The sequence below is a fragment of the Nomascus leucogenys genome, chromosome 2 (assembly GCF_006542625.1).
Source record: "Nomascus leucogenys isolate Asia chromosome 2, Asia_NLE_v1, whole genome shotgun sequence".
NCBI lineage: Eukaryota > Metazoa > Chordata > Mammalia > Primates > Hylobatidae > Nomascus > Nomascus leucogenys.
This window is the reverse complement of record NC_044382.1, coordinates 96,055,714-96,078,108: the sequence shown is the minus strand read 5'-3', so window position 1 is coordinate 96,078,108 and position 22,395 is coordinate 96,055,714. Positions and strand designations below refer to the sequence as shown.

Here is a 22,395-nt window from a genome sequence, read left to right as displayed (position 1 = left end):
CATCTGAGATATCAAAGATTCAGAGAGAGTTTTAGGTATGCTCAATTAGTTTATATCTTCAGATTTGGCTTATTCTTACAAAAGAACTGTAAAATGAGGCAGTAAATTTAAGTGATCTTATAAAATGAAGAAAAAAATCCTTTAATGAACTTCTTTATGGAATTTATTTTTAAATAACATGTTTATCATTGGTGAATAATTTTTTGTTTTACATAACGACAAAACTAAACTTTTAAAATACTTAAAAGGAAATATTCTTTTTTCTATCATAAAATAGATAAATGGTTATTTCATTGGTTCCAGCCAAATGATATAACGGTTAAAAGTACAGGCAGGTCTTACTTGAATTCATTCCTGTTCCTTATTAGCTGTGTGACCTAGATAAGTCAGTTGACCTCACTGATACTCAGTTTCCTTCTCTGTAGAGGTAGTAGTACTTCACCAAGCTGTTGTAAGGATTAAAACATGATGATAGTTTTGTGCTTAGCACAGAGTCTGGCACATGGTATGCATTCAGTAAATGGTAGTGCTGCTTCTGCCATTCAGTTGGCAGCAGTGATGACAAATCATGGAATGGATACATGGTTATATCACAAATACGGAGTGGCTTTACAGAGAACACTTATTGCCTTGCCCATGTTTTTTTGCCAGTATTTTTATAAGATTGGTCAATCTGTGAACGTTTGTATTTTCTTCCTGAATTTAATTCACGACATTTTTGATACTCTGAATTCTAAAACACACACACACACACACACACACACACACACACACACACACGTATTTTTAAATCCAGTGACCATAGGAAGGATTAGCCAGAGTAGGCTGGGGATAGACAAGCAAAGGATGGGAAAGAATCTTTTGGCTATGGCATTTCTTTAGTAATTCATCAAAATTTATTTTGATTAAAGAAGAATTAATGAGTATTAGTATTTTTCTGGGTAATCTCTACAAAGAAACCTTTCCATAAATAAGTTCTGTTTCACAACATTTAACATTTGTGAATAGATACTGATGATATATTTTTTTAACCCTTAGGGTACGGCTTGTATGTATTTCAAACGTTTTTATCTTAATAACTCAGTAATGGAATATCACCCCAGGATAATAATGTGAGTATGTCTGTCTAATATATTGTTTTCATTTAAGAAGACCTTTATACTCCTGAGTATTTTTTGGGAGGAGAGAATTGTGAGGAATTGTGAGAGAGAGAGAGAACTGACTTCCTAATACAGGGTAATTTAGACTTGAATTCTATTTTTTTTTTTAAATTCAGAACTTGAGATATCTATTTACCTGTACTTCAGTAATTCTGATGGCATCTGAACTTCAACTTGTCCAGATTCAAATTTTGTTTTTCTCAAATTAGCTACTTCTCTATTAGACACCTTTGTTCTTCCAGTTGTTCAGACTGAGAATCATTTGTAGTGGCCTCTCCCACATCCAGTTTACGGATCCTATAGCTTCATGCTAATTTCAGTTGAACAAAGGTCTGTTGTTGCTGCTCTCTGCTGAGCGCTGTGTCTATCATTAAAGATGAAATTAGTATGAAACTCATCAAAGAGTTTGCTCTCAATGACATTGTACCTGTTTTCTCTTTTTGATTCCCATTTCCACCAGTCAAGATTAGGCCCTTGATCTCACTGCCAACTGTTTTTTTGCAGTAGCTTTCTTACTGTTTTCTCATACTGAACAGCATGAAATGGCCAGGTGAATTTCACATGTTTGTCCCTTAAATAATAGTTCCTTATTCAGATGCCCTTAGAGACTTCCACCAATGGCCTTCCACAATGTTCCTTTAACCTACTTTTCTTCCCATACTTATATGGTACATATGTGGGTACTGCTTTATTTTTAACTCTTCCATCTACATTATACAAAGGACTCTTATTCCTCAGTTAATTTGTTTTTCCAGATACTTAGGTTGTACTGCATAACACTGTCATTGAGTCAGTGATGTTTGAATGCCATGGCAATATTGGTTTGACCTAATTTTATAGTTTGTCTTATGTCTCCTAATGAAGTGTGAACAGGAACTGTCTTTTTAAAAAAAATTCTTGCAATGTCTAGCAGTCACTTTTCAATATTAGGCAATTATAGAATATACTTTTAAAATAAATTATTTAGATACTTCTCAAAGTATATGCATGTTCTTCCACCCCACCCGCCCCCCGCCCCCTGCCTCCCACCTCCTTATTTTTTCCTCTAGGCTCACTTGTGCATTTTTGGCCTGCAAAGTAGATGAATTCAATGTATCTAGTCCTCAGTTTGTTGGAAACCTTCGGGAGAGTCCTCTTGGACAGGAGAAGGCACTTGAACAGATACTGGAATATGAACTACTTCTTATACAGCAACTTAATTTCCACCTTATTGTCCACAATCCTTACAGACCATTTGAGGGCTTCCTCATTGACTTAAAGGTAAACTTGATGTAAAATAAACTAATACTACATTCTCCTTTCCTATTCTTTAACAGAAAGAATCCAAAATTTTAAAACTCACAATCATCCTCGTTGTTATAGCATGGATACGACCTGTGGGTCTGGCCTGGTCATCTAGGGCAGTTGTTTTCAAACTTCAGTGGGCATCATCAGTCATCTGGAGAAATTGTTAACTGAGATTGTTGGGTGGGACTTACAGAGTTTCTGATTTAAGTGATCTGCAATCTGATTTAAGTGATCTCCATTATGTCCAGGGATGTAATGATGACCATTGAGAGTTTAGAACGGTGCTTATTATAAAGGCTTAAGATAACTCTTCTAACTTTGAATTATATTGTCATGGATCTGGGCCTGATTTAAACCATAAAAAATTCTTAAACGAGAAGATTGCTAAGTGACTTAAATTTTTAGAGGTTTGTGAACTTGAGTCACTATGTAGGCATCAATAATATACGTAAACAAACATTGACAAAAGCAACTTCTAAGTTGTTTTGTTTGGCTCTAAAAGAGAAGTTGGATAGTCTGAGTCGAATCAAACAGAAATCAGGAACTGGTTCATTCATATTAGATTAGTGGCTCAATTTGGGTACCTTCTATGTGCCAAACTTTGTGCTTGAGGATGTAACCAGAAATAGGACAGGAACAGTCTCAACTTTTGTAAACCTTACAATCTAAAGGTTTTAGACAATCATATATCCAGTGTGCTCAGTGATACAGAGGAGAAAATATATTTTAGAGGGAGATAACAAATTAAGGGGTAAGGAAAACATTCTGAGAACATATCATTTAAAATAAAATTCAGAGTAGGAATAGGAGAGAGAACATTCCAATCAGAGACTTCCCTGGTAAAAAGCTCAAATTCAAGAAACCATTCCGTGCTAAAGAGCCTGAACAGAGCCTAGTAATGCAGGGGGAAGAGATCACAGACAGCTGCTGCCGGAGTGGAAGGCAGAGTCTAGACTGAAGACAATGTTACAGATTTTGAATAGAGCAAAGAGAAGCTAGTGAAAGGTTTAAATTTAGAGAGTGGCATGATTAGATTTGCAGCTTTAAAAGATCATGTTGGCAACCTTATGGATCAGGTATTTATTGCGCATCTGTATGTGTCAGGCATAACGTGGAGAATGGATTAGAATAGATTAAGTGAACAACGGGGTACCGTTAAAGGAGTCCAAGCAAAAGATAGTGCTGGGCTTCACTCGTATGAAGGTTGTGGATACAGAAAGAGCTTCCTGGGCTTCAGAGATACAGGATGAGTATCTCTTATCTAAAAAATTTGGGACTAAAAGTACTTGGGATTTCACTTTTTTTTTTGATTTTCCAATATTTGCATTGTGCTTACTGGTTGAGCATCCCAAATCCAAAATCTGAAATGCTCCAGTGAGAATTTCCTGAGTGTCATGTCAGTGCTCAGAAAGTTTCAGATTTTGGAGCATTTTGGATTTTGAATTTTTTGGATTTGTGATGCTCAGCCTGTAGTTAGGTAGAATCAATAGAACATGAGGATTGATTGCATATAGAGATGAGGACAGAGGAAGAATCCCCAGGTTTCTGACTGGGTGAGAGTTTTTTTGTTGTGTTTTGTTTTATGGAAGAGACTGATGCACATTTAAATACTGATGCAAAGAGCTAGTAGTGAGAGAAAGATGAAATACAAAATAGTCTCTTTGGAGTAAGATGGAAGGGGTTGGCATGGGATTTGGAAGCAAGGTATAAGAACTGGCCTTAGAGGGAATAATAGCTCTTTCTCTTAACAGTGGAAAAGGGGGAATTATGGGTTAGGATACTGTTACGCCTCAGGATTTGGTGTTGACAGGAAATAGCGCCTTTCTTTGGTAAGAGATAGTTTTCTGAGAGTGATGGAGTTTCTGGGAATTATCAAAGACATTAAAACAGATGGAAAATATTTATGCAGTCACTGAAAAATGGGAGAGTAAATTGTGGAAATACTATGGTTGCTTGGCAGTGTTCAAGAGCCTTGCTGAGGTCAATGAACATGAGTTTATAGTAACATTACCAGATTTCTGCTCGTACAGTTTTCTCTGGCAGCCCTCAGAAATCTCGGTATAGTTGCAAAGCGAAAGTTTGTTGGATTCAACCACTGTTCAATTTCTGGTTTTGCCAGAAATTTGTTGGCAGCATATTTGGGCAGGGAATTCAGGAGAGAAATGAAGACCAGAGGACACTGGTGAGTTGGAGCAAGTAGAGGGATAAGTGAGCAAAGGTTCAGAGGAGGGAGAACAGCTGTGAAGTAAATGAGTAAATATATTAGGGAGGCATTGTGGTCAGAGTAGTGGGTCTGAATTTCCCTCATCACAGGTGAGGCATTTTTGCACAATTGACTGAATATTTTGTTTCAGAGTGTAGAAAAGCTCTCTTACTGCTTTAGGTGTTGAATATGGATATCTGAGGACTTAGGATTTATGGTTTATTTTATAAGGTATGAAGAACTGTCAGGAAATAGGAGGTCTTCCACATCTCTTGGGCATACTCTAAAACTTTTTCTGTGGGAATTTGAAGTCTAGTGTGTTCTAATCAAATCGAGATTCATTTTTATTTACTTCTTCCTGAAAGCAAATTTTAAGTAGAAGGAATTTCATATAAAAGTAAGGTGTATTCCTAAATGTGGCCTTACATTTGAATCACCTGGGTTGCCTGAGAGAAGCATTCACCTGGGAATATGTATTTCTTGGCCTTTAGACTCAATGGAATCTCTAAGAGCTTCCCTTCCCTCCCCTCCCCTCCTACTCAGGTGGAAAAGGACCAAGAGAAGGGATTAATGTAAATTGAGGACAGTGTCAAGTACTGTGCTAGCAACTTTAGATGTGTTATAGCACATATTTCTTAATAGGAGTTGTGTAATTTTAAACTGTTGTTATACTCCATTTAACCCTCAGAAATGGTAACATTTGCAAACTTTCTTTCTAGACCCGCTATCCCATATTGGAGAATCCAGAGATTTTGAGGAAAACAGCTGATGACTTTCTTAATAGAATTGCATTGACGGATGCTTACCTTTTATACACACCTTCCCAAATTGCCCTGACTGCCATTTTATCTAGTGCCTCCAGGGCTGGAATTACTATGGAAAGGTATTAATTAGTTTTTTAACTTAGGTCAAATTCAGTCACTGGGTTTATTTATTCATAGAATCATTTCTGACTATAATCTTTAATATTCCTTGTGGCTGGGATTGTTGGTGAAGAGAAGAAATGAAATTGCCTTTTGAGGAAATCTTTAAACATCACGAAAAATATTGTTGAACTAAGAGGATACATTTAGGATTAAAGTAGAAGTAAACCAGGTGATCCTTGAAAGACTGATAAAGCTATCAGTATATGACAAATTTAGAAGTTCCTGTGAACTGGTGAGCAACTTGAGTGCAGCAAATGTCTGCCTTGTTTTGTCTTTATTCCCCTTCTGTAGAGCATGTATGACACGTGGAAGTTAAATATTGTTAACTAACTGAAGCACAAGCTAGCAGCCAATTAGACATTTTTAGTTTCTATATTAAGTTTCTCAATTTATGACCTTTGAGGTTCTGCTTGATTTCATTCCTAGAAATAGCTGAGGAAGAAAGATAAAACTTCCTAAAGTTAATTAAAACTATTTTACATGATTATAATCCCTTATCTATAATTTCAGAATCCATTGATAAGGTGGCAGCAAATAGAGCAGATTGTATTTAGTTTTTATTTCACTTAATAGGAATATTTGTGTTCCCTTGCAGAAATCTTAATATTCCTGATTACAGACATCACTTGGGTATTTCACATTTCATAATATATACACCAGATAACTTTTCTAAGACATGAATACTTATTAATAAGAATTTCACAACACATCTGCATCTAGGATAAGGGATTGTAGGTTTATATTTTATGATACGCCTCTTCTCTGCAAACGCAGCTCACTAACTGTATATCAATGTATACATTTAATCCCAAAGTGATTTATATCTCCACTTATTTACTAAGCAAACATTTATTAGATACCTTCTATGTACTACTGTGCACTGTACTACACTTTAGGAATATGAATAAGATGAATCTCTGCATTAGGAAAGATAGTCATGTAAATTATTGATGTATATGGAGTTAAGATGTGGACTTCCATTAATTTTGTGGGGTTGGTTGGTTATTTTTTTTTGAGACAGCATCTCACTCTCACCCAGGCTGGAATGCAGTGGCACAGTCATAGCTCATTGCAGCCTCAACCTCCCAGCCTCAAGTGATCCTCCTACTTCAGCTTGCTGAGTAGCTGGGACCACAGGCACACACCACCACACCTTGGCTAATCTTTTTGTTTTTTTCGTAGCGTTGGGGTTTCCCTATGTTGCCTAGGCTCATCTCAGTCACTCCTAGACTCAACTTATCTCCTGCCTAGGCCTCCCAAAGTGCTGGGGTGACAGGTGCACACCACCATACCTGGCCTGCGGACTTCATTCTGTAAGGGAACAAAAGTCCTCTTTTCCACAATTCAAATAACCAAAAGTTTGATTAATCTTGAAGCATTGTATATAGTGCATCTATAAATTCTTCAGTGATGAGATTTTAATTACATAGAGTGGGATGAAGCATCCTAAGGTCCAAATGAGTTTATTTCATCTTAGAAGTTTAGTTCATTATAATTCCAGGAAGGCAAAATTGAAATTGCGATACCTTTGGCTCCTTGCAAATTTAATAGGCTTTTGTAACATTCCCAGAGACTAGACATTGGGCCTTTTTTTTTTTTTTTCCTTTAGGGAAATGCTTTCCAAACATTTTTAACTTACAGCTGATTTACAGGCAAATTTTTGGGATATGTGGAAATGAGGTTTACATTTATTGCTGATTTCAAAAGGGAAAGCCCCTGCGCTGTTGTCATACTCTGGATAATGCCTCAGATTATTAATCATAGGATTATTACCGTTATTTCTGGGTTTTCTTCTCTTTCTTGTAGATTTAGAGCTTTATTTTTCATCTGCTACTTTAGGTATTCTTATTTGCCTGTGGATTTTATTAAAACACCACAATATTAAAATTCAAATTCAAAAATGAGGTTAAGAGTTGCTAACTTCACAGAGATAATGAGTCTAGTCAGCCAACTCTTAGCACCAAACCTATGACCCTTATGCTTAAGAAATCAAAAGGAAATGAAGAGTAAAAATAAAGGAAGATGACAAAAATGGGAGAAATTTTAGGTAGGAAAGGAAAAAACTAGTTATTTTGAATTACTAGTAACTGGAAATGGATTAGTTGTCAGGAGATCTCCTGATTTTCAGATCCAAAATTTATTCCCACAGTAGATGATGATGTAATATCAAACAGTTATCAAAACTTTATAAAATTTAAATAAATCTTTATAAAGACAGCAACAAGAGTTCTTAAAGCATTGCTTTCTATTTTTCTATTACCCCCAAGAGAAAAATAATATTTTTGCATTTGTGTTTGAAAAACTAACACTTTGAGAATCTGTTCATTTGGGCTTTTATCAATTATAGGTCAAGTTCAGGTATGTAAAACTTCAGAGTAACTAAAATTTTAATATAGAAATTGTATTTTCATACTGTCAGTGGCTCTGAGAAAAACAGGTAATTTGGGTTTATATCACATTGATAAAGAAGTTTAACACCTTTGATTTGGACTTGATGCAAATAAGATGTAATAGATTTATAAAGCATTAGGTGATAGTCTTGTTGGTTTGAATGTCTGTTACTCCACAAAAGTGCAACTATAGATAAAATGGCTTTCATATTAAGGGAATAGAGAATCCTTACTAGTGCCAGATTCCAGTTTTGCTGCTTCCTAGTTTATTACTTTGGGCAAGTTACAGGATCATGACTTGTTCATCCCTGTAACTCAGATTCCTCATCTGTAAAATAAGGTTAGACTCATTGGGCTTCTATATTAAAAGATATAAATGTTATAAGTACTGGCTATTACTGTTGCTTTCATACTATTTTCCCTCCGAAAGGTTGTACCTGAATGTCACTAAACTTAAAGGAACAATAAACATCTTTTAATGTAAGTGGTAATAAATCCTTAAAACATAGGAGTTACAGATTATACATTCATAAATTTAAAAGTTTTTTAATTGCCTTTGATGAGGATGGAGGAAAATAATTTATGATGTCATGTTTTCTCAATGTGCTGTATGTTCTCAACAGATTTTTTTTCTTTTCTTTGCTAGTTATTTATCAGAGAGTCTGATGCTGAGAGAGAACAGAACTTGCCTGTCACAGTTACTAGATATAATGAAAAGTAAGTAAAAGAGAACACTTTACAAAATGTTCTTCTAATACAAAGCTCCTTTCTAAATAAATATCTTGGTGTTTAACTAGAAATATAACATACATTTTTGTTTAGATTTCTTTTCATTGAATTACTGTATTATGGAAGCATGAAAGACACATTGGTCTAAAACAAATAGAAAGTACATAGAAGGAAGTAGTGTTCATATACATAGAACTTATGCAAAGAGTGAAAATAGAGTCAGATTTAGAAAGGATTTAGAGATTGACAACAGGATCCTTTTAAAGAATAAAGAAACATACAAGGCACTGAAAAAGTAATGGGAAATAAGGATAATGTTTAAATTTGGAACTTCTATTTTGTAGATAAATTATTTTTTTAAGAGAAAGGTAGACGGAGATTTGACAAACTCAGAGAAGGCACTGTTAAGACAGCAGAGAAAGATTTAAAGATGCTTGCCGTGAAAATTGGAGTGATGTGGCTACAAGCCAAAGGAAGCTGGCAGCCACTGGAAGCTGGAACAGGCAAGGAGTGGATTCATCCCTGGAGCCTCCAGAGAGATTATGGCCCTTCTAGCACCTTAATTTTGGCACAGTGAAACATTTCAGACTTCTGGGCTCCAGAACTATGAGAGAATACACTTCCGTTGCTCCAAGCCACCACTTTTGTGATAATTTTAATAGCAATGTCGGGAAACTAATATAGCCCTGTGTAACCAAGACTTATCCAGCCCAAAAAGTCATTAGTGCTGGTGTTGAGAAACCCTGTCCTAAGAGTTGAGTAAATCTCTACTTAACTTATTGGCTGGATTAGCCAGCATTCTCCATTCTTGCCCGTGGCACACTTGGTCATGCCTGCTAAGCTACTCTTTGGGGTTAAAAGTCAATCATGTTTGTTTCCAAACCTTCTTGTGTAAATTGTTCTTGTTAATTAAATGTGTATTATAATTAAATATTAAACCAGTAGAATATAAGATTGAAATCTTGATCTTCGATGACAGTAAGTGGGTATACATTTTATATATTTTGTGTTTTAAAATTTAAGATGCTTCAGGGCATCTATGTATCATTTCTTGATTCTCTGCTTGAAGTGATCCTGAGGGCTTCCTTCTTTGAGAATGGCGGCTGTGATTTATGAATTATAAACTGTAGGTCTTTAGTTACACCACTAGGGGGTTCACTTTAAAAGCTAATTGTGATTTGACTGTAGCTATTATTAGGATCATAGAATTTAGCAGGTAAAAGGTCTTATTCCACTGTACTCATTTCATAGCTTAGTTTTATTACTGATTTCTTCTCAATACCTTTATTTTGCTCCACTTATTTTAAAATGAAATAAAAACAGCTCTTCATAAAACACTCAAGTTTTAATGCTACTAAGATATTTGTAATTTTTGGAACATAGATACTGTCCTAAGGGTGTTGAGTTACAAGTATTAATTCAGTTAAAAATACGGCTTTGTTTGCATTATGAAATAGGTCAGTAGTGTAGTCATTTGGATCACATGGCTGGCTAATAGTAATAATAAGCCCATTGGATCTCTCATCATTCCCCTAATCTTGAAATTTGTATCCTTTGGTTTATTATAGTTGAATAACAAGATCAGCTAGAGGATGCTTTTGCAATTATAAAGTTACTGATATAGTGTTTGCTTTTAACCTAAAGTGGACATTTTTGTATAGGGTCTGCGTTTTGTTAAAGCAAAGGATTATTAACAAATTTTTACTAAGCATCCTCCCTTTATTGCATGTTGTGTAATAACAGTTTCCTTTGAAAACAGGAAGTATACTCTTGGCCCACTATGGGATAGAATACTACGAAGATGGTTGGTGACAGAGAACAAAACATGTTCACTAAATCATTTAGGGATTTTTTAAGTCTTAAAACTGAACAAGAAGTGACCCCAGTAGGATTTGCCAAAAATTAATACTAGATTATACAGTGTGCTTTATGCTGTATATGATATGGGCGAAACAGCAGAGAGCCATAATTACTTGAACTAAACATACAGTGCTTATTGGATTTTAATGTAGAATGAAATGCAGAATAATGCAGATCCTGAGAATAACCATGTCATTTGAAGAGTGTTGTTTCCTGTGACAAAATGGAAAAGTAACCAGCTCCCTTTCTATGAGAAGGAGGTTTGCTTATTCAGTTTAAATTCTTTTTGGTATCCACATAGGCATGAGAAACTTAGTAAAAAAGTATGAACCACCCAGATCTGAAGAAGTTGCTGTTCTGAAACAGAAGTTGGAGCGATGCCATTCTGCTGAGCTTGCACTTAACGTAATCACGTAAGTTAATGTGACAGTGTTAATCAATAGACATAATTGTTTTCCAGTCCAAGTGGTTCGTAAATCATTTTATTGGTGTTTGCTCATTTGAGGAAAGCTGACTGATCCATTAAATCAGATTTTCTTTATTGAATGGACATTTCTAATGAGATTAAGGTAATAGTTCGGCATTCACTGTGCAGTTCTGATCCTGCTGTGACTCATATGTTCTTTGGCTTGCAGGCCCTGTCCTGTTCTGTTACTTCTCATGGGATTTCAGGGGTCAGGGTCTTCCTAAGGAATCCTTTTACCTTTTCCTGTCCTTTTAATCTTTCATCTCTTTGAAGTTGTGATATCTGGTCTGAGGAACAAATATGCTGTTCCAGACTCTTCTGTTAGCTAGAGTAGAGGAAGTTGGCATACTACTTTTTTTTTTTTTGAGATGGAGTCTCGCTGTGTTGCCCAGGCTGGAGTGCAGTGGCGCAATCTCAGCTCACTGCAAGCTCTGACTCCCGGGTTCAGGTCATTCTCCTGCCTCAGCCTCCCGCGTAGCTGGGACTACAGGCGCCTGCCACCACGCCCGGCTAATTTTTTGTATTTTTAGTAGAGACGGGGTTTCATTGTGTTAGCCAGGATGGTCTCGATCTCCTGACCTCGTGATCTGCCCACCTCGTGATCTGCCCACCTCGGCCTCCCGGCATACTTCTTTCAGTGACAAACTTTATAGTGATGATAAAGCCAATAGGAAAATAGGCCGTTTAATTTCTTCTTGTGGCTAGCCATAAGAACACCTTTAATGTCTCTTGATTTGTAAGCTGAATGTGAAAATCACCATAAAATTGGCAATTTATGCTTTGCAAATTGAAAGATCCACTGAAACTTTTTTAGGTGTTTAAGCAGTTGGGAATTTGGACAGGTACTAGGATTAATGAAACTGCCATTTTCTGTTTCCTGTGGGATGCATTTTGTTAAAGTTATACCTTATTTGTTAAAATTTAATGGGAGTTATCTGTGGCATCTTATATTTAAGATGTATTTGAGGTATTATTTCTGCAGTTGGTGAATATGTGCTGCTGGATACATATGAAAAGCCAGAACAGCATTCCAAGGCCCTTATGTCAAATACACATGACTCAAATTCCTTACCTATACTGTTGTAGTCGGGGAATATCTACGGACTTAGGAAGCGTGCAGAATATGAGGTTGTTTTATTATAGTTATAGCTATAACGACAAAGCATGGTTTAGCATAGAACTTGAAATTGGTGGATTTCATTCAATCCCGGGTTTCAGTGGTAACAGGAATTTTTCAGAGTGGTTACAGAGAAGTAATGTTGGCTTTAATGAATGAAAGTATTGCAGCACTGGTTATGTTCTTTTTGCATTGATTTTGAAATGGGATTAGACCAGGGGTTGGCAAACTGTGACCTACCAGGCATATCCAGCCCACTAGCTGTTTTTAGAACACAAGTTTCTTGGAATGTAGCACACCTATTCGTTTATATATCACCTATGGCTATTTTCATGATACAGCAGAAAAGTTAGGTAGTTGAAACAAACTGGTTATAGGGCCTGCAAGGCCTAAAATATTTACTGTCTCTTTAAAGAAAAAGTTGATCCACCCCTGGATTAGACCACTGAACTACTAATCCTACCCTTTCTAGCTAAGTAACTGAATGGACCATAATCCAAAATTCTTAACTGCCATAGCTTACATTTTATTCCAGATTGCCATCTGCCTTGTACTGGGCCAAATTCTGAATATCTGTGAGTACTTGAGGGGTGCTTCTCAAACTGTGAAGGACTTTTTAAAAAAAATCACTTGATGTATACTGTGGTAAAATTCAATAAAAAATGAATTACTAGAAAAGTGAAGACAAAAACATAAGCTCAAGTTTTATTAGATTCAGCAGTCATAAAATTATTTTATCAAATTGCTATTAAAAATTTCTAGAGCCGGGCACAGTGGCTCATGCCTGTAATCTCAACATTTTGGGAAGCTGAGGCGGGCGGATCACCTGAGGTTGGGAGTTCGAGACCAGCTTGGCCAGCATGGCGAAACCCCATCTCTACTAAAAATACAATAATTAGCCGGACGTGGTGGTAGGTGCCTGCAATCCCAGCTACTTGGAAGACTGAGGCAGGGAGAACTGCTTGAACCCCAGAGGGGTCGCAGTGAGCCGAGATCACGCCATTGCACTCCAGCCTGGGCAACAGAGCAAGACTCTGTCTCAAAAAAAAAAAAAAAAACCAATTTCCAAACACAATTCCTATACTTAACTCACTGCCAACTGGAAACTGTTCATGGACCAGCTCTGGTACTCGCTACCATGAGTAGTGCTACTTTAGGACTAAATACTTGTTTTCCTTGATCTTCAAAATTATTTTACCTTTATTTTTCATGACACAAAAACTGTTTCGTCATTGTCAGTCAACAAGTGAAACCAAAGTTCCCTTTGATCAAAACCCAAATCTGTCATGACCTCAGAAGTTACTTAGCAGTTGTTTACCTTTGCCAGCCTTTTCTCTGCATGTATATCCATATGTGTATATTTATGAAATAAGTCACGTTTTTTTCTTTGCATTTTTCATACATATTGTACAACAGGTAATTATCAATGCTTAGCTTTTGCTAGTCTGGGTGAAAAAGTATCACATTGGTATTTTAATTTGCATTTTCTTGATTATGGGACATTGAACTTTCCATATTTAATGGTCACTTATATTTCTTCTGTATTGCTTATTTATCCCCTTTGCCCAATTTTGTTTTTTTTTTTTTTTTGAGTTGGAGTCTTGCTGTGTCACCCAGGCTTGAGTGCAGTGGCGTGATCTCACTGCAACCTCTGCCTCCCGGGTTCAAGCAATTCTCCTGCCTCAGCCTTCCAAGTAGCTGGGACGACAGGCACATGCCAACACGCCCGGCTAATTTTTTTTTGTATTTTTAGTAGAGACGGGATTTCACCGTGTTAGCCAAGGATGGTCTCAAGCTCCTGACATGATCTGCCCGCCTCAGCCTCCCAAAGTGCTGGGATTACAGGCATGAGCCACCATGCCTGGCCACATTTTTGTGGTTTGTAGTGCTTTATAGACTCTATATACGGTCATCCTTCAGTATCCATGGGGGATTGGTTTCAGGACTTTCTGTTGATAACCAAAATCCACAGATGCCCTAATACAAAATGGTGTATTTGCATATAACCTATACACATCCTCCCATATACTTTAAATCATCTCTAGATTACTTATAATACCTAAATACAATGTAAACATTATGTAAATAGTTATACTGTATTCTTGAGGGAATAATAATGACAAGAAAAAAATTCTGTACATGTATTCAGTACAGATAGAATTTTTTTCCTTATTTTCAATCTGCAATTGGTTTATTCCAGATGTGGAACCCACAGGATACAGAAGGCTGATTGTACTTATTTATATATGATATATTCCATTGTTTTTCACAACTTTTTTCCAAATACTAATTTTTGCCCCAGCTGCTCCCATACCCCACTTTTTTGAGAAAAAGTCTCTCTCTGTCATCCAGGTGGAGTGCAGTGGCTCGATCTTGGCTCACTGCACCCTCCGCCTTCTGGGCTCAAGTATTCTTCCCACCTGAGCCTTTCGAGCAGCTGGGACTACAGATGCTCAACCACGTTGGTTAATTTCTTAATTTTTTTGTAGAGATGAGGTTTCGCCACATTGCTCAGGCTGGTCTCAAACTCTTGGGCTCAGGCGATCTGACGCCTCAGCCTCCTAAAGAGCTGAGATTACAATTGTGAGCTCCTGTGCCCAGCAGGTCCCAGCTCATTTTTTATTTCATGTTTTCCTAGTTACTTGAAACACTTCTTATCATACATTAAATTCGTACTTCTGCATAGTCATTACTTTGCTTATCTAGTCTGATCATTGATCTGTTTAATATCTCACTTTTAGTTACTGTAGCTTTTGTAGTGTGCTTTGAAGATAACTGGGACAAGGTCCTCCAGCACTGTTCTTTTTTATATTCTCTCCTATTTTTTCACTCTCTTTCCTAGGTTCAGTGTTAGACTTGACAAATTCCATGAATTATTTTATTGGGGTTTTAATTAGAATTGCATTTAATTTAAAGATTGATTTTAAAAGTATCATTTTCCCTACCCATAGCTCTTTATCTTTTTCCATTTATCCAGGCCTTGTTTTTCAGTAGATACATGATATTGCCTATAGCCTTGCTAGTTTATTTTACATTTTATAGTTTCTGTGGCTGGTATTGGATTGCTTATTGATAGTTGCTTAATTATAGGAAGAAGAGGAAAGGCTATGAAGATGATGATTACGTCTCAAAGAAATCCAAACATGAGGAGGTATGTTTTACTCCAAAAATTGAACTCTAAGTCATTTTTGTTATACATTCTGGTGTGACTATACTGTTAAGATTTATTCTCCAAGAGTACAAGCATTATAGAGTTGTGCGTTTTTTCATTTTTTGCATACTTCCTTACGTACAGTACTGTTGTCCATTATTAAAGGGATTTTTCTCTCTTCTGTCTTTACTTGATGAAGAATCTTTCCTGTGTTCATAGAAAGCAGAAGCAATACACATACATACTACATTTTTGCTTTATTTCTTATTCTCCAAGGATTTTTCCCTTACCCCCTTTTAAAAAAATTTTTTGTATCTGTCAAGTCAGATAAGTGAATAATCAGATTAAAAAGGTCACAGCTGTAACCTTTATTCCTCATTGGAGGGGTCTGGTGAGACCATGCCAACATTACTAACAGTGAAGTATTATAAAACTTCCTGGTTTATCTTTTGTAATCCACATGGTTAAAAGGAGAACATTTTCCTTAAGGGGAGGTAAGAGGTAAACAATACTGGTTATGCTTCAGTTTATCCTTACCACACTTTTTTTCCTTCTTAGGAAGAATGGACTGACGATGACCTGGTAGAATCTCTCTAACCATTTGAAGTTGATTTCTCAATGCTAACTAATCAAGAGAAGTAGGAAGCATATCAAATGTTTAACTTTATTTTAAAAGTATAATGTGAAAACATAAAATATATTAAAACTTTTCTATTGTTTTCTTTCCCTTTCACAGTAACTTTATGTAAAATAAACCATCTTCAAAAGAGCTAGAATAGCACCTGTTTTGAATATTCTTATTCCATCATGACTAATATCAAATTAAAGCTGCAACTCATTTGCCTAATTTTTTTAAGCAAAATATGATAGGCAAACCTATGCTGTTTTAAAAAAAGGCACCACAAAAACCAAAACTTAGTAGCCAGCTTTAAAAGTGTTAAGGAATGTGTTTTGCCCTCTAGAAACCTTTATAAATGGCTTTTTGAATGCCATCCTAATATATTTAGCTATTTGTCTATTACTATTAAACTGCAGAAGGTATTTCAACTGTTACATGGTACTGAAATCCAGTCATCTGGGTAATGAATATTATTTTTCTTTACTTAACCTGAAAACATTTCCAAATGGGTTTTTTAAAAAAACCAAATATATGATTTTGAATAGCTGTCTACATCAAACTCTTGCGCTAGTATAGATAAGTAGGTAGCAGCAAATTGTATATTCAGTTGTGGTTTTTTAATTTTGTTTTGATGTAGGGTCTTGCTGTGTTGCCCAGGCTGTCTCAAACTCCTAGGCTCTAGTGATCCTCTGCCTCAGTTTCCTGAGTAATTGGGACTACAGGCACACGTCACCACAGCCTTATAATTAACCTATTAGATCACCTATAAGTGAATCCGTGTAAGTAGATTATAACAGTTACTAGGAATTTTGCAGATTAAATATGTTCGAGAAATGTAATTCAAATTGAAATGAGTCAATATAAAAATATAAAAGCACAGACTATTACAGCAAATTACTTAGATATGAATCATGGCTACCTGTATTTCACTATGTGACCTTGGTAAGTTATTAAACCTCTAAGTGCCAGTTTCCCACACTGAAAATGGGGAAGATAAAAATGCCTACTCTTCATAGGATTAATTAGAATAGTACCTGCATACACTAGTATTCAGTAAGTGTTAACTATTATAATTGGAACCAAACTGTGGACATCTGTTTATCAAGCCAGATTTTCTTCAGGAAAACTGGCTTGAAGGAATTCCGAGTAATTCAAGTGTCCTGAATCTAATTAAATTGCACAAATACACACACCTCCTCAGTCTCAATACATCCCAGGCTGTACTTTGCAGAAAGGGAGGTACCATTATAGTTACATCTATTTTAAGGCAATACTTACTATATGCATATTCACCTCTCTAACAATTCTTTACACTGTAGGCTTGAGTTCTGTGTTTTTTTTGTTGTTGTTGTTGTTTTTTTCTCATTCTAGAGTGAAAGGAATAAACTTCGTGATGTGAGATTTTTACAAAAGCAGAGTGGAAGAAGCCAAAAGTTATAACTCCTCCATCATGGTCCTAGTTAAGTACATTGCTGCTAGGCTCTAGACAGAATTACAAGATGTTCACAATTTGTCTCATTTTCCCTTTCAGATCGCCAAACTTTGGCATCAGAGCAAGGTCCACACTTATCACTGAAAATTTTCCCACCCAGCCCCATTAAAAAAGTTAAAGTGTGAGAGATTTTATTTCAACACTGACAAGCTAGTTACTACAGGGCCTACAAAGGTAAGTAACAAGTTTCCATTTCAACTTGAGAGACAAATGATGTTAAAATATAAGAAGCAGGGTAAGTCAGGTTTGTGATTTTAAATAAAAGGGAGAAGGATTTCAGACGGAGGAATGACAGGTTAGTATGGCTAAAGATTGAGGCATGATTAGCGGGAGCCAAAGTGCACAACAAAAATATCTTGACTAGTCCATATCCTCCCTGTTTTCTATCCCAGGAAGGAGACCACCTGGGATACTATGTTGGTCCAAATCCAGCTAAAAACAGAAGGGATGGAAAGGAGAGTAATTTGATAAAAGAGCCAAGAAGGGAGAGAATGGAATGAATTGAGTTGATTTCAAGGAAAAGGAGCATGGGACATGTTGAGATTTTTGGTATCAGTGTTAAACTGTGATTGAAGCCACATAGATTAGCAGCCCCCATAGAAATAATTGCCTTTTGTAGCTTGGAACTATTAAGCAGACATCTTTTAAGCCCTTAGCATTTTTTTTCCTGTATTTTATACATTAGAGGAATAGCAAAAAGTGTTGCTCTTGGAATCTAGGCCTTTCCTTACTGTGAGAACACCTCCTTGGGTTCCTGTCTGACTCACTTTGATTACCAGTATCATTCTGCCACATATATTCCATGTCTCCTATCTATCTGCCCTGCACAATTATGAGAGGGAAGGGATTGTTGCATATATAGAATCCTTTTCAAAAGAGGCCATTGGCAAAAATACTAATCTAAAGCTTCAGCTTCTCCCTGGGCCTTGCTCTGGTGCTAAGGTTTAAATTGCCTCCGAAGGAGGAAGAAAATAAACAAATTAAATGCTTAGCCCTATTTAGACTGATTATTAGACAGAAGTAATCAATTATGCAAGATATCCCTTGGTTTTATTTTAACTTAACCTTTGTGAATACTTCACAAAAATACACATACAGAAGTAAATAAAACTATACAGTTGAACTAAATATCCAGCAGATACAACAAGTAGTCAGAAGTTCAAAGATGGATAAGTTAGGCAGCTGATGAGGTTGTCTGCATAATCAAAGGGGTAGCACAAATAATGAACAAATAACTTTTAACAAAAGCATTCTAGTTAACATAAAAGAAATTGGTAGTCTATAAAATGGTTGAATGGGTAACATGCATTGATCAATACAACAACCAATAATATTTACTGAATTCAAACTATTTACTGTTGTAAACATTTAACAAAGCATTATGAGCTCTAAATACAGTCTTTGACAATTTCAACAAAATAAGTAGTATGTTTAAAAAATAAAGCTGATGAGCAATAGATCATTCTATATATTTTCTTTCAACAGTTCCAGCAAGAGAAATAGCAGAGTATTTTTTTAAAGTATACAGCAAAGATTGTTCCTATTATAATGATAAACTCTGGAAACTGTAAATACAAATAATCATTGAACAGTCAAATGGTCATATTCCTAATCAGGAAGTAGTTACAGTAAGAACAGTCTGCAATCCAGTTATACACAATTGTCAATAAGAGAATGTGTTTCTTGTCAGTTGATTACATAGTTCTTTCTCTAAGAGACAGCAAAACTTTGGCAACTGGGTGTACTGAAAATATATTTTGAAAGTTCAAGATATCAAGATATAGTCATAGCATTTCATTTTGTGAAAGGTGATCTGTACACCAAGGCTCAGAGGTTGTTAAAGAATTGATTCCATGTGGAAATAGTGCAAATATCCTGCACAGACAGCTTACAAGGTTGCTGGCATAGTTATTCACCAGCAGAATCTTGGGTTTTGTTTGCATAGCTCACACATCACTGGAATGTGGAAAAGTGTGCTATTTTTTGGCAAGAGCAAAGGAGACATTAAACTGAAGTGAATTACCATGTTGGGCATGCTGAATCCATGCAGAACGCTGGGGCGAAGGCTGCTACCTGACATCATTGGTTTTTGTATACTGGTTTTGTTTTTGTTGAAGCAGTTCTGTTATAGCCAGAAGCTTTTTCAATACATGCTAGACAGAGGAAAAATGGTATGAAAATAAATGAAAGCTCGGTCAGCAATTTCAGGATGGGAACCTGGATTTTAAAAAAACCATATCAAAGCAAAAGGATGCATAAAATATTACAATTCCACTCAAAACATAAGTTTCTATTATTCAGTCATTGGCTGAGTATTTCTGGTGATAATTAAGAGAATTTTTATACCCTAAAGTGAACAGAAACTCGTTTGTGTTTGGCATGCTCCTATTTTTTAGGCCAGAACTATCACACTATCACATGCTGCCAGAAGCAGTTTACCTCTCTTTAAAAAAAAAAAAAAAAAAAAAAGGCTTTTATTTTTTATTTAATATCTAAGGCAAGTCCAAGTCATATTATTAGTTTTGAAAGCTGGTGGGGGAGGGGCGGGGAGGAACAGGACTTGAGGATTCTAGAATCTTAGATTGTAGAGAACTCAGTCACCAAACTCAATGCTTTAAAATCCCTTCTACAAAATCCCTGCCAATGGTTAGCCAGTGCAGTGACAGCATTCACCATCTCCTGAAACTACATTAGAAACTAGTCAAAACTGTCCCTGTGGTCACTTCCTCTCAGTGGCCCTTATGTCAGCTGAGGACATTCAAATGTAACTCATTTTGTTCTATATCTCCAATATCTTAATTGACCTGGTGTTAAGTCCCTTCAAATTCTGGTCTGGTCTTTGAATACATCCTAATCTGTATCTGTTTGGTGCAGACGGCAGATAGAAGTCTTATCAATGTAGTCTACTGTTCTCAAAGTGTAGGCCATGGTTCACTTGCATCAGAATACCTATAAATTCCTGTTAAGAGTTTGTTAGACGTGCAGCTTTCAAGGCCACACTTCAGAATCTCTGGATGTGAAATTTGACAAACATCCCAAATAATAATCATTTGTTTCACAATTTGAGAATCACTTTGGCCATGCACTGTATCTGTATGTGACAGAGAAAAGACAGAAACTGAAAGAAAAAATCAATATTGACTAACTAGCCATTTTCACATATGCCACCAAAGTATTGTTACACTGTTTTCCAGTAGAATTAACATTCGGACTCAAGAGCAAAACCTGATGTTTTTCAGTATTAAATGTACATCATTTTAGTCTGGGCCGGTTATTTCTGTCTGCTGAGATATTTTGTAATATGATGCAGAGTCTCAAAAGTTTAATGTAACAAGATAAAAATGTTAACCAGAATTCAGCTATTTATTACCTCTCAAAGTGTTACATCCTTGAAATATCATTGTTAATGAAGGCTGGCGAAAGCCTACCTGCTGTGCACCACGCTCATTACTGAGTGTTCGAAGTTCATCTGAATGAGCCACGCAAATCTCATGCAATGCTGCTAAATCACGGGACAGGTCCGTTCTAGAATGCTCTGTAGTGTCCGGAAGTTCAGGTACATTCTTTAAGGAAATCGTAAAATTGCATTTAGAAATACAAATCTTTTTTTTTTTTTTTTTTTTTTTGAGACAGAGTTTCGCTCTTGTTGCCTAGGCTGAAATGCATTGGCATGATCTTGGCTCACTGCAACCTCCGCCTCCCAGGTTCCAGCGATTCTCCTGCCTAAGCCTCCCAAGTAGCTGGGATTACAGGCTTCTGCCACCATGCCCGGCTAATTTTTTGTTACAAATACAAATCTTTCTTTAGATTCTAATTGGGTATATTAGATAATTTTTTTTTTAATTCTCAAATTTCTCTTAAAATTCTAAAGATTCTTATTGAAATATAATATTTAGTATTAATGATGGTAAAAATACAGACTTTGTAACCTTTGTATTCACGAAAGCCAGATTCCATTTTTTTCCATAGCATGACAGATGTGGTACATTATTATTGCTATTCTAAAAATAAGGGTCAGGGGGTGTGGCTTCCTAACAATTAGCTTTATATCTGAAATCTAGAACATATGCCAAATAGTGTAGGTTAACTGCTAATCTGGATTAAATGCAGCCTAAACTTAAAATTCCTACATGAAATTTCATTATTAAGCTCCTGTAGTTTGTCTAAGTTGATAACGCATATAAAAATGCAATGAGAACCTGTCAGGTTTGCAATTATCTGTGGACTATGCTCAGAATACTTGCTAATGTGTGGGAATAATCAGTATTAATTATGGTACTTTCAGATAAGGTTCATAAAGTAACTTAGTCACTGTAATTAAAGTTTATAGTATAGGTTGAGTATCACCCAAAATGCTTGGGACTAGAAGTGTTTGTTTCGGATTTTGGAATACTTGCAGTATACTTGCCAGTTGAGCATCCCTAATCCAAAAATCCAAAATTGGAAATTTTCCAAATAGCATTTCCTGTTGGTGCTCAACAAGTTTTGGATCTTTTAGCATTTCAGATTTCAGATTAGGGATACTCAACCCGTACTTTATCAACACTAAATGCCAGTGTTATTTTAAGCCTTGGAGTAACATTTAACAAGGGCTTGGATTACCAGTAAAATGGTGACAGTATTTGCTTTACATTGCTAAAAACTGCAAAACAATGTTTTCTATGGGATAGAGAAACACAGATACTCAGAATACATTCAGTGATTAAAGGATTATAGCGATGAAAGACACCATATTTGCCTTCAGAGAACTGACTCTAGTAGAAAGGACTTTAGAAAAGTAATCATAGCAACACAGAGTTACATATCACAGATACGCAGGGGATGCTTAGGAGGTAAAACAAGTTATTTTATTCATGTTTGGGGTTCAGCAAAAGCTTCCTGAAGGAGATAATAATTGAGGTGGCTCTTCAAAAATAAATTTGGCTTATACAGGTGGTGAAGAAATATAGTAGTATTGTATTTGGATTCTAAGCAGTATGAAATCCTAGATTGTGT

The 22,395-nt window shown here is 36.0% G+C and overlaps 2 protein-coding genes across 7 annotated transcripts in view; one reads left to right on the top strand and one right to left on the bottom strand.

The window, feature by feature from the left end:
- The window catches only part of CCNH (cyclin H), a 101,088-nt gene that overhangs the window by 2,594 nt on the left and 76,099 nt on the right, over positions 1–22,395 (top strand). For 2 of the 5 annotated variants that reach the window (XR_004031244.1, XR_004031243.1), the window contains exons 3-9: positions 1,039–1,112; positions 2,210–2,420; positions 5,370–5,533; positions 8,613–8,683; positions 10,857–10,968; positions 15,229–15,289; positions 17,440–17,574. Coding sequence is in view for 3 of the 5 variants with exons in the window: in XM_012505433.2 (XP_012360887.1) it covers positions 1,039–1,112; positions 2,210–2,420; positions 5,370–5,533; positions 8,613–8,683; positions 10,857–10,968; positions 15,229–15,289; positions 17,440–17,484 (738 nt within the window). In the remaining 2 variants the exon portion in view is untranslated. Of the gene's footprint in view, positions 1–1,038; positions 1,113–2,209; positions 2,421–5,369; positions 5,534–8,612; positions 8,684–10,856; positions 10,969–15,228; positions 15,290–15,847; positions 16,068–17,439; positions 20,770–22,395 lie in introns of those variants that run through there. The other 3 variants (XM_030816507.1, XM_012505433.2, XM_003261582.4) reach the window with 3 other exon arrangements.
- Positions 18,429–22,395, bottom strand: part of RASA1 (RAS p21 protein activator 1) — a 122,164-nt gene continuing 118,197 nt past the window's right edge. For both annotated transcript variants that reach the window (XM_003261578.4, XM_030816501.1), the window contains exons 24-25: positions 20,829–20,963; positions 18,429–19,553 (exon numbers count right to left, since the gene is read on the bottom strand). In XM_003261578.4, coding sequence (XP_003261626.1) covers positions 19,470–19,553; positions 20,829–20,963 — 219 coding nt within the window. In that variant the 3' untranslated portion in view covers positions 18,429–19,469. The remainder of the gene's footprint in view (positions 19,554–20,828; positions 20,964–22,395) is intronic.